The following is a 13,168-nucleotide window of genomic DNA, read 5'->3' on the forward strand; positions in this document are numbered from 1 at the left end:
AATTATCTTCCTCATCATTGCATTCTACTGAAAATATACCTCATATTCAGATGAAGTGCACACTGAAAACACGCGCACGTGTCTCCCACATGCCCGGAAAACATTGGGTTTAGAAATTCATTGGAGTCAGCCCCCCCTTCATAACGCTGTGTGGTTCATTCCACTGGCTCTGTATCCTCATTGCGAGATGTGTTTCTGCTGTTATCTTCATTGAGCCAAGCTGCTCAATCACACTGCTGAAAGACCAGCTAAGTGAATTTTGGTGGAAAGATGAAGGCAGAGCAGAGATCATCTCACACGGAACTGCTTTATGCTTAACTATTAATGGGGTGAGTTCTTATTTCCCGGCTAACTGCCGAATTTTCTTTTCTAACTCGAGAAAGCGATAACGTTTCACGGTCTCCTCCAAGGTTAAAAAAGTGACGGTGTTTTTCTGAGATACTGTGTAACAAGTGTTTTTGATAATTATCAACAGATAGAAAGCTTTAAGATGAAAATAAAAGAAGCTTCACAGGGATTTCAGACCATAAGCGATACATTTACATAAAAACTATTAATTCCATTAATCAAATTACACATACATGTAGTATTTTTATAGTCAGTGAGTGAGAAGACTGTGAATATGTGGCTGTGGTGCCCTGCCACATCAAAGATAACATGCTCAAACTACTGAACACCCAAATGAATTACACCCCAATGCAAAGGTTTTCTTGATGCTGCTTTGTGATTTTGACACAAGGGCACATCTGCATATCCTTCCCCCTGTTCACCAGCAAATGTCAGAGAAACTCTCCTTGGAGGAGAGCTTAATGAAGAGCTTTTACACAGAGAGATCGTCATTCCCACTCCTGCAGTTTTAATCACAAGGCTGGCTGTGAAAGTGTGTTTGGATACAAATATCAAATGAAATTCGAAATGTCAAATCTACTTTTTACCTGGCTCTGTAGCTAACGAATCTTTGTTGGAAGTCGGCAGGCTGATTGGACAAGAGAGGGAGATTAGAAAGAAATTATAAACAGAGGAAGCCAAAAAAAAAGGCAAATATTCATAGTAATGGCAAATTGTTTTTCTTGCTTTGAGAAAAACACATTTGAATCTAGAAGAACCCAGAAGAATCGTTGCAAAGAATGAAAATTTTTATAAAAAAGCATTTAAAAAAAAAACAAACAAAAAAAAAACCTGCATCTCATAAAATATTCCTTTATGTTATTCCTCCAGCATCTGGTGTTGTGTGGTTCACATGCAAAAACACGTGAAGCTCAGAAAAGGTTTTTCCTTCTGATGGATTTGCTCATGTTTAGATAATAATGAAACATTGTGTATTACCCTTGTGAAGCTCTGTCGGGATTTTGAATGCTTTTCATTGTTATACCTATTTGCACCTCTGTCCACATGCTAAATGTAAAAGTGGACATCTTCTGATAGTCATCACAATCCATTCCTGTTAACTCAAATCCCCACGAGAATTTCAACTAGGTCCAGTGAGCCAGCTCATCCTATCAAGTATGAAGTAATGTATTCAGTTATTACCCTTTGACACTAGTGCCTTTTAATCCTGTCAGCGGCTTCCTGACTACCCATGTCTGCCTCTTCACTCCTCATAAGCTAATATATTTGCATATGTTTTTCTGTACCATCCTGTCTTGTGTGGCTGGTTTTCACAGAGTGAGTGAATGCTGCCTTTTGAGACACCTGTCCTGTGATGTCAGCAATGATATTGAAGGATTGGGTTTCTGAATCCTGCACGTTTTATTACCTCTTCCCTTCATAACAGTCGTCCAATTTCATGGCTTGCTGTTAGGCTTGTAAAGAGAGCAGTCAAGGAAAGAGAACGGAGCTTATTGGTGTGTGCTTGGCTGGAGCCTTTGATTAGCGGGTAGGGATTGTGATGTTAAGAGACAGTGTCACATGTCATTTACTTACTGCGGCTGATCGAGACATGTTTTTTGTTGTTAGTACCCGTCAGGTCTTATTGATGATGATGTGACTGAGCAAATCCCTCTGATGCAGCCTGTTGGGTGGATAAACTTGTGATAAATGTGGAATTTCACCAGCAGCTCTGTTGTATTTCAGTTTGTGTTTTTCCTGCAGAAATGTCAACACGTCCTTGGAAAATTGGGAAAAGTTTAACTCATTTACAGTACTGTTCAAGTCTTGAGCCATTCAGAATTTCTTTATGTTTTGTTTCCAGACTTTCTTACTACCTTTTAAGGTGGTCTGGAGCAGTAGCTCTTCAACTTCTTAAAACTTCTTTCAAAATGTTTCTTTGGGCATTGGTTGCTTTTTTACACAGTCAAATCCTTTTACTTGACCATTTTATGAGGAATGTTTTTCTTTTCCTTATTTTTCTTGTATTTTTGTTACTTAACACTGCCCTATGAATCATTTGAGAATACAAAAGGCACCAATCTCAAGTAATGATCCATCATTTCTAGACATGACACATGCCTTTTAAAGAACATTTTGAAATTTAAATTTTGCTCTTTGTAACAGCCTGTCAAAATTACACATAATTTGGTTTCCTTTCTTAATTTGCATCTACAAAGTATACCAAAGTTAGAATAAGAGTCAAAAACAGATCAACAATGTCTGAAAGTGATGTTCTTGAGAAATCCAACAAAGACCTGACACAGGAATTGAGAGATTCATCTGGTCCTCCAGTAAAACTAAAGAGTTCTGGTCTTATCAGAAATGACTCTCATCAGAAATGATCTCCATTGAAGAGTAGCTGAAGAAGCCATTGTTAAGGAAGAGAAATGGGGAGATAAGGCTGTGGTTTGCCAAATGAAACAAAAACTGGGCTAAAAAAATCAGTGGCAACAGTTCTTATGAAATGCTGAATCCTCTCCAGAGCCCGAACCTCAATGTTACTGAAGCAATGTGGGATTATCTTGTCAGAGAATGAAACAAAAGGCAGTCAACATCCAAAAAACAGCTTTCAAATGTCCTTCAAGAAGCCTGAAGAACTATTTCTAAAGACTACTTAAAGAAATTACAAGAAAGCTTGTCTAAGAGGGTTCACGCTGTGGTGAAGAATAAAGGTGGTCATACCAAATACTGACTTTCTCAAATTTCCTGTTTTCTAGGCAATATACAAAAACCTCATGGGTGGCTCAAGACATTTGGTCAGTGTGGCATTTCGATTCCTGAGGAAAATGTTTTTAATCATAATCTAAAGTTGTAAGTGGTGAGACCGCGACAGATGTTTATCCTGGTGGTTACCTGCAATCTTTTTTGTTTCTCTCATTATGGACAAAATGCCTCAACACTCTATAAGAACCTGATCTAATCATCCTGATCCTCTCAATGTCACATAAGGAGACATGCAGAATGAATGATTACATTTAGTATTCAAAATTATGTGTAAAACTCCACTCAGTATTCTTAAACACTGGGAGGATTGTTTGCAGCAGGAATATATTAAAGCAGGTGGAGTTCTTTAAACAGTTCATGTATAAATAATACGTTATAGTTAATTATTGAAATGAAGATCCTATTAGATAATTGAACCACCACATTGGTTCCAGCATTGGTTATACTGCTCATGGCAGTTACAAGCTGCAGTGATCAATGCTTGACTCCACAAACAATCAGCTGTCAGACAGAAGCAAGTCTGAGAGATTTGAGATCTATTGTTTCTGCAGTGTTGAACATCATGCTGTGTTTACTTTACAGCTTCTTGAACCACTCCTGTGAATATATTGATACAGCTGGGATGTCAAATCTTTTCATTTCTTTGCCTGGAAGAGGGGCAGCCCTTTGTTAGAATGGAGTATCTCTCAAATAGATCCTTATTTAAAAGAACATTCCTCTGTGATGATGGACAACATGCATGATGACTTTTGGATATGAAAATTTGATATGCCAAAATGAGTCTACAATGATGACTCCACTGAAACTGCTCATTTTGTAACACATGTCTGACTTTCATGCAAATCAAAGGACAGTAATGGGATGATGAATCTGAATATTTATGGTCTTTTTCTGAACCAGAGATGTTCCCGAGTACTTTCGAGCCATTTTAACAGTGGATGAAATTGCACTTGAAAGTTGTAGGCAGGTTGCTTGACACCTGAAATGAGAAACTCAAGTGCTTTTTACTTTTGTGAGCAAATCATTAAACTATCTCTCTTTTCAATGACACAATGATGCACAATGGTGCATTTAAACATTGGTGTATAGCGAGTAGTAAATGCTACAGATGTTATTTATCTTTAAACCTTCAGCGTTTAACCTTTATGTGTTGAAACATTACATTAAATCAATGCCTCCTTTTCTTTCTTCCTGCAACAGAATGCATCAGCTCTCTGCAGACACTGTCTCTGAATCGTTTTGGTTGGGGGGTCGTGAGCAACTACCATGATGTACAGCAACACCAGCACACTGACAGCCAACTTCAGTGAGGCTTTAGATGACTATGGCTCCGGTGGAAACATCTACCGGCCCTTCTCAGTTTTCAGCGTTCTCACTCTTACTTTACTGGCAATGTTGGTAGTGGCCACTTTTGTGTGGAACTTGTTGGTGCTGGTGACCATCCTTAGGGTGAGAACATTCCACCGAGTACCTCACAATCTGGTGGCCTCAATGGCCATCTCGGATGTGATGGTGGCCGCGCTGGTCATGCCGCTCAGCCTGGTCCACGAGCTGAATGGGAGGCTTTGGAAACTGGGTCGTGTGCTGTGTCAGATTTGGATCTCGTTTGATGTGCTCTGCTGCACTGCCAGCATCTGGAACGTGACAGCCATTGCATTGGACCGCTACTGGTCCATCACCAGGCACCTGGAGTACACACTCAAGACTCGAAAAAAGATCTCCAATGTGATGATTGCACTCACTTGGCTGTTGTCCTCCATTATCTCCTTGTCACCTCTGTTTGGCTGGGGGGAGACGTACTCAGAGGGGATGAAGTGCCAGGTGAGCCAGGAGCCATCCTACACCATCTTTTCCACTTTTGGGGCGTTTTACCTTCCACTTTGTGTGGTTCTGTTTGTTTACTGGAAGATCTACAAGGCTGCCAAATTTCGGATTGGCTCCCGCAAGACAAATACAATCACACCCATGGCTGAGGTGATTATTTTTTTTCTATTTTAAAATAACAGTTCCCTTAAAGTAACTCGTTATTCTTATAAGTAGAGATCTGATTACAATATATATATATATTTTTATCAAATGATAAGTCCATCTTTTCTTGAAACTTGCCAATTCCCCTGATCTGTAAATGTGGATTGCTGTGCCATTGTTTATTATTTTTACTGATGAGCTGTTCATCAGAAATCAGGGAAACATACAAGTATTTGGAGTGTGAGTGTAGGGAAAAATAATTGAAGTCATCTTGCTCATCACCACCAGCTAGTTGATGTGCGGAGGCTGAAGGTAGATGGCTATAAATATGCTTTCCGGCACCGTTAATGGGCTACTGCACCTTCTAGGCTTTGCAGTTTATCTAATCAGCACACATAAAGGTCTAGATCTATTCCGCATTCCATTAGCAAACATTTAATCAGGGAAGTTTCCTCTGTGAAAATTGAGTTACCCCCGACTTTTCATCGACAATTTGAGAGGACTCCCCAAAGCACACCATTAGCAGTGAAAATTCTGTGCTTTTGAAAATCATTCAACATTTTGGATTCACAGATGGCAGAAATATTTCACAGAGAATGCACACTAATGGCTTCTTTTTTTTCTATTTATAATGTGTGCAATTTCCTTTTTGTTTTGCAGCTGCGGCATAATTTTGTCCAGCATTAGGAGCTTGTGGTCAAGGAGGACAAATCACTAAATAAATAAGCCACATCTGTTATTGCATTGCTTCTGTCAAGATTCATCACACAGGCAATCAATCTTGGCGTAATCGCAATTATATGGAATATATTAAATAAGGGATTTTGTTGGATTATTAGCATCCAATTACAAACTCGTCATTTCCAAGTGTAAATCAAGCCCTGTAAAGTGTCTTTTTAAACAATGATATTAGCAATGGCATTCAAGAGAACCTTCTGCTCTTAAAAACCAACTCAGACGTTAACACATACACACATGAACACATGAACACATGAACACATTGCAGTAAAAATTAAGTGTATTAATAGGTATGATGTTGAGTATAGGTTCCTGACCTTGTTGCCCAAAGAACTCTCTGGCCGAGGCCATAAAATTGATAGTTTCAGATGAAGATTCGAGTCACTGCAGATACACAAGGAAAAAAAACACCCACACTCACTTCTGAACTCATAATAAATGTGCAATATGTTGTTTTGTCTTTCAAATGTAAACTGTTTGTGCCATCAAATCAAATCTGACTGCTGAAAGAGGAGGATTCTTTCATTTTTGGGGCAAGACTTTCATTCCTTCATCTGTTGTCCCTGTACATTTAGAAAGCAAATTAATTCATGTTATTTCTCACTTTTACTTCTTTTGATATCTGCTAAAATATTTTCCCATCAATGTAAACTAAATTGTTTGGCAACTTCCTTAGGAAGAAATGTTCCCCAACATTCATGCCCATTGTTCAGTAGAATGCTGTATTTGCAGCACAAAACTCGTTTCGCTTTTCTTTCCACAATTTGGTGCACAACGAGATTAAACTAACAAGGAAGAGATATCAAGCAGCAGTATTAAAGAGACTTGGGACAGAACCAGGCTACTTGTTTCTCTTTACTCTGTGACAGTAATACCATGCTACACTGAGCCTTTCACCTCCTTGCTAAAGCTCCACATCTATATATATTTCTTATAATTGGCTCAGCTAGTTTCCTTGTGAAAAAGTGCTTGTATACTTTCTCATCCCTGTAATGTACAATCCAGTAATGAACTTGATGTTAAGATGAGTCAGACGAGTGTCTACATAGCCATATTACACAAAGATCAAAAAGGTATGAGAAACAAACTCACTGAATCTCACAGAACTTTATCCGTATCAAACAGGCAACATTAATGATCGGGGCTTTTGAAAATTGCCCTCCAAGACTTGGCAATCATTGGGAAAAGAAATTAGCATTCTAACCAACAGACATCAAAGGATGTTTTTTCTTTTTCTTTTTTAGAAAAATCCTTTCTTTTTTCTATTTCTATCCAATACATTATTTGTACTATGACTGAAAATAGTTATATTGTTCTTTTTTTTTTATTTCTTATTCATAGTCAAGTTCATCACTGCAATGTACATTGTCTGACATATCTGATAATTGACAAATATAACTTGTTTTTACATTGTAGAGTTGAGGAAAAATGGTTTGGAGAGTATTACTAGATTTGGACACCCTTTTGTTGGCATGTTTTTAAAAAAATGTTTTAACTGTATATAGGCTGGCTGCCATTTGTTTAAATTGCTGTTGTTTGGTCAACTTCAGTTATTTTTGAATGTGCTATAAAAATTGAATTGGCTTGACTATTAAAAAATGAATCCACATAGTCAGAACTCTAAGTTTGATTTCATAGCATCATGGATCTTTGTACATAGAATTAAAACATTAGTGAGGTGCTGCATCGGCAAAACTAAATCCAATTTATTTCCTTTAGCTCCGTCAAGGAGTGTCGCTTCTCCTGCTGCTATTTATAATGTGTGTATGTTTGTGTGTGTTTAATTGTTAGGCAGCCAGGTCAGTTGAAATAGCAGGGAAAAGAAAAAGAGACATCTGGCCATTTTTCAGAGCACAAAAACGTCAAGTAAGTAGAATGTCAAAGGCAGTTTGTTCAATCTTCCTTAGAAAAGAGTGAAGTGATGATGGAAATATTGTGTAATGGTGTCATTAGGAGACAGGAGCACAGAGACCACAACTGGGCTCAGAGAGACAGGGACAGCCAGACAGAGGCAGAGAGTCTCAGGTAAGTTTGTTAAGCTTTTATCATTCGTATGCTAAATGGAGCCCTATCACATTTAGAACTCCAAGAACTCAATTGGAAAAGTGTAAGGATTGAAATCAGACAGAAAGTCTGAGAATTTAAATGACAGCTCAAGGGACAGGAGCATGTTGAATGATGATAACACTACTGACAGCAACTGTCCCCCTCAGGATTAGCTCTTAGGAATATTTTTTGTTATTTTCTTTTACTGTCATTAATTCATGGAGCGACTTTTAACAGCATACAGCACAGGACTTGAATAAGCAATCTTTTCTTTCAAAGGGATTGTATTGTTAAGAGGCAGTGACCCGTTTCACTTACTTACAGCAGTTGATCGAGACATAGTTTTACCTCAGGCCTTATGCCTTATTGATGTTGTGACTGATAGCGAGCAAATCCTTCTGATGCAGCCTGTTGGGTTGATGAACTTATGATAAATAAGGAGTTTTACCAGCAGCTATGTTGTATTTTAGTTTGTGGAGTTGTGTCTCTGTTGTTTTTTCAAGCGCAAAGTCAACAAATGCTTGGAAGTTTGGAAAAAGCAGTACTATGCAAAACTCTTGGGTCCCACCTAATTTCTGTACATTTTGCTCGCAGTGAGCCAAATTTTTGTACTCTTTAAAATTGGTCTTGAGCAATAATTCTCCAGGCTTTCCGAAGATCTTTCAGATTTTTATTTTGTTTTTGGAAATTACTGCTTTTTAACTAATTTTCAATCCACTCCCTGACCCTTTTCAGAGGTTTTGTTTTTTTGTAGTTGTTGTTATTATTTTTTGTTTGTTAGGCCACTTAGCGTTGACCAACGAGTTTGTTAAGCATTAAAACACACCCTAGCCCAATGGATGAACCCAAGATAACAGCCAACTATGCAAAGAACCTTTTTTTGAATAGTACTTTTTCGACACTTGTAATGAGCCTGTTGCAAAGACAGTTTGTTTTCAGTTTCTATGAAAAATATCTGCAAAAATGGCTCTATATATGAACTAAGCCCAAAAAATAGTACAGTCTAACAGGCATAAAATAATTTGTTTAACCGGCAAGGTGATTTTCAAAGAGCTATTAATTCAGTGAAAACTTGGCATATCTCAGCGTGCTGTGCAGTGTGACCTTAAAAAAATGTAACAAACAAGACAAAGAGAAAAGAAGAAAAAAAATAGTATCTGAATTTGATATCCTTAAGAAATAATAAAAAAATGGAATGATGCGTCTGGCCATTCAGTTGATCCATCTACTGTTCACTGAAGCCTCATCAGAAATGGTCTCCATGGAAGGGTGATTTTCAAGAAGCCATTATCATGGAAGGGAAACAGGGAGAAAAGGCTGAGGTATGCTAAATAACACATAAACTGGACTAAAAATCAGTGGCTGCAGGTCTTAAGGAGGGATGAATCCTCCCCAGAGCCTCAACATTATTGAAGCAGTGTGGGATCATCCTGACAGAGAACAGAGCAAAAGACAGCCAACATCCAAAGAAGAGCTTTGGAATTTCAATAAACCTGAAGAACTATTCCTGAAGACTACTTAAATGATTTACAACAGAGATTGTCCAAGAGGATTCAGGCTGTTTTGAAGAATAAAAGTGCATTTTTGCACAGTACTGTCGATGTATAGACAATAAAATGGGGTAAGTCTTATGAGAAACCCCTTTAGTAAAACAGCTTCTGATTGCTCAACAGTTATGCGTAATACAATTGTTAAAAAGGATGCTAATAACAGCAGTAGCAGTTTTTGACAATAAAAAATTAATAATCAATCACGGGAGACCTGTGATAGTCGAGAGTTCTGTTCTGCCTTTCACTCAACGACAGTTGGGATAGGCTCCAGCCTCTCATCCCGGATGAAGCGGTTGAGAAAGTGAATGAAGGAATCACAAAAGGCATTTCCATCAATGCGATTCATGCATACAACATAGCAGACTTCCCCTTCCCCAATCTTAAAACTGGCAGTGAATTGGGAATTGATACTCAGATACCCATCAGACACGTTATCCCCCTGTCCCACATTCTCTTTAGTCTCATTCGCTGTATCTCTGTTTCACTCATTAAGTAACCATACTGTAAAATTGGCAATATTACAGCTTTAATTTAAAAATAGAACACACCTTCTATAACTGAAAAGTTATTGATTCCATTTCCTGTCTTGTCTTCTTTGGCTGGCAAAGTAATGTTGTTCAGGTGAAGTTTCATGTTTAGAACTTTTGATTCACACAGTTCTGAAATGACAGCTCCTTTGGCCTTCACAGTGAATGAAGCAGATCACGAGCAAAACACTTAAAAAACAGACTTTAGCTGTTTCCTATTTTCTTATTTATCTACAATGTAACTTGCAGTTTAAAATCTGCACTGTTTGGAAAAAAACACAAACAATTTTTGCTTTTAAAATCAGCCTTTGCTGAAACTGGATTTGCTTAATCTATCTATAGTTGTGAAGCCCTGTCAACCCAAAATGGGTTCAACTGGATTGATTCCAGAGTGATTCAGTTCACTAAACACCCCCAATGGAATACAACAGCACAACAGTGTAGAGTGGTAGAGTTTGAATGCTTAATCCCAGATACAGCTAAAAGCGTGGTTGTTCCAACTAAAGCTGTGACCTAGACAACTTCACCAGAACAGTCAGCCGAGACAGTTAGCTGTCAGTTAACTGAGACAGACAACAAAATGGAGATTAAGATGTTTCTTATGCTTCCTATACTTTTTGTTGTGTGTGTTTACATGAAATGAATGAACAATCTTTGGCTTCTTCTGCCTGTTGATTTTCTCTCTATTCAGCAGTCTATAAACCACCATTTGTTGAGCAGCCACATAATATTTACTGCAGTTACTGCCTCTTCTTTGCCTACATTGTTGAGTGTAATCATTTTAATTTTTCTAACGCAAACCAGGTTTGTATCAATAGAGTAACTTGTGCTTTCTGTGATCGACTGCTTTCTAGGTAAAGGAAGAAACACAGCAGCCCCAGATGGTATTTACCGTGCGCCACGCAACAGTGACCTTCCAGACAGATGGGGACACATGGCGCGAGCAGAAGGAGAAAAAGGCAGCTCTCATGGTTGGCATCTTGATCGGTGTGTTCGTACTTTGCTGGATCCCCTTCTTCATCACTGAGCTTATCGTGCCACTGTGCTCCTGTGACATCCCACCAATCTGGAAGAGCATCTTTTTGTGGCTCGGCTACTCCAACTCCTTCTTTAACCCACTCATATACACTGCCTTCAATAAGAACTACAACAATGCTTTAAGGAACCTCTTCTCCCGGCAGCGCTGAGGCACTCTTGGTCCACACACTACACCAGCTTGCACAGAGTTACTCTCCCAAGCAGAAAAAGACAAATCTGTGTTTGACACTCCATTCTCCTCCGAATGGGTGATAACTAGAAACCGTGTCTTAAGTTTTATTAATGTCAGTGTGTTTTGATGAACAAAGAAGTAATCTCCCAGCTGGACTGTGACGGATGACTAAGCAACTGTATCTACAAAGACGGGAATTAATTGGTCATGTTCTGACAGCAGTTGATCCAGTTCCGTCCACATGTAGATTTTATCCCTGTCAAGCTAATAAAGGAGAAAGACTTGTTAACACATTTGACAACAGTTTCATCATCATGTGTGAGGCTGCTTGAGATGAAAGCAGAGCTGGGAGAAGTTTTAAAGAAAAATCTGTCAGAAGCAAACAGAATGAACCTCATGAATAATAAACAAAGAACCGAACTGTGGATCTAGTGTAGAAAGAGACATGAGAATGATGATTATTTATAACAAGTAAAGAATCAAAGGGAAAGAAAGGAATTTATGAAATGAAAGAGGTACTGTGAGAGCTGAAAACTCTCCAAGAAAGCCATAAGCCACACAGAAAGCTCTAGCAAAAATAAATGCTCCATTAAGTGGTATCACTTTCAATTTATTCAAACATGTTTGTAGATAAAGGTGCTTTCTGTTCCCTGATCCAGACTGTACATCCCACACAGATTTTAGATCCACGCATACATGCCTTCATATGAGCAACAAAATAGCAGAGCCAGTCATTATGTCCCTCGTCTGTAAATAACTTTCACTGTTGAGGATCATCAGCGACAAATGATGGCATACAACTCCAGTTCTATTAACTGTGACGTAATACATGGGACTATGTTGTTGAAAAGCTTTTTTTCAGACAGCACACCACGAGAAGGACACTTGAAGAGTATAGTAATCCAATGCCCTATGTAACAATTCAACAATTCGAAAGATAAAGCAAACCTGATCTGCATCAAATATTTTAATCTCTCTCCATCTTTCCTTCCAGTTTGATGGAATTATTTCAGGAATTGTTAAGGAATTAAACAAACAAACATCAGAAATGGCCTTCCCTGCTTTTGCCTTGGCAGAGGACCAAACAAAGTGCACTAAAGGCGTAAAGCCTTGGAAACGGGAAAAATAGATAAGATGGCCAGAGGAGTCAAGAGCAATTAAACTGTGATTTAAAAATGTAGCTACATTTTGCCGTTGTATTGAGATGGTAAAGTACTGGGATTATACATTTTAGTAAGTCTGATTTATGTCACTAATTTATAATAACAGTTTATGGGAAAAGAAAGACAAAAACATCATCATGCAAATATTTCTATTGTGCTCCAAAACAGTAAGATTTGTTTTTGGTGTATTGATGTTTTCTTACAGTGGATCTTTTTTGTTTATTTGATTTTTGAACGATATTACTGTTTCCTTCACAAATGGCCATGTCCTACTAAAAGTGTTCACCACTGTAAAAAATCAACGACTGAATCTTTTATTAAACTGTGCGGTATAATGTTTTTGTCTTTTTTTAATCACACATTACATCATATTGGGCTAACAAAGCTATTCTTTTCAGAGTGACAGATTAAGATGAGGTGGGTTATTTCCTAGTGCATCACAGCCAAAGGGGGGCAGGGAGCATCCAAAGGTTCCTTCCAATAGGTTGGGGGGTGGTTTTTGGACCATTCTCCTCGTAACTGTTTACATGCATGGGAGCAGAATGAAGATATTGACTGAGGTATATGTCCAATGTCGCAGAATGAAGCCGCGGTTAAAAGAATAGGATTTTATTAGAGCAATGCTGCAGTCTGCAAATGCTCTTTGAGACCACGAGTTGGCAGATAGCCTTAATGGGCTGATTTTCAGTCACAATTTCTCATGTGTTTTAATCATTTTAACAGAAGAGATGGAAAAATATATGAACGAGAACAGTTTAAATATGAATTCAGCTGTATTAATATACAGTTATGGTTACTGCAATCATAAAAGACAAAGGAAAAAAAAATAACAGGAAGACAGCGTCTGTTTAAATATTAATGGGTGCTGAAATA

At 38.2% G+C, this 13,168-nt stretch overlaps 1 protein-coding gene across 2 annotated transcripts; it reads left to right on the forward strand.

Moving 5' to 3' along the window:
• Positions 1-254: 254 nt before the first annotated feature.
• Positions 255-12,630, forward strand: htr5ab (5-hydroxytryptamine (serotonin) receptor 5A, genome duplicate b). 2 transcript variants are annotated; one of them, XM_075452335.1, is made up of 5 exons: positions 255-329; positions 4,294-5,067; positions 7,591-7,665; positions 7,753-7,824; positions 10,777-12,630. In XM_075452335.1, exons 2-5 carry the CDS (start codon positions 4,360-4,362, stop codon positions 11,107-11,109), a joined length of 1,188 nt encoding a protein of 395 aa, XP_075308450.1. In that variant the 5' UTR covers positions 255-329; positions 4,294-4,359; the 3' UTR covers positions 11,110-12,630. The 2 variants fall into 2 exon arrangements, with proteins under 2 accessions (XP_075308450.1, XP_075308451.1); XM_075452336.1 differs by lacking the exons at positions 7,591-7,665; positions 7,753-7,824.
• Positions 12,631-13,168: the final 538 nt, after the last annotated feature.

This window comes from Odontesthes bonariensis, chromosome 20 (assembly GCF_027942865.1).
Source record: "Odontesthes bonariensis isolate fOdoBon6 chromosome 20, fOdoBon6.hap1, whole genome shotgun sequence".
Classification (NCBI taxonomy): Eukaryota; Metazoa; Chordata; class Actinopteri; order Atheriniformes; family Atherinopsidae; genus Odontesthes; species Odontesthes bonariensis.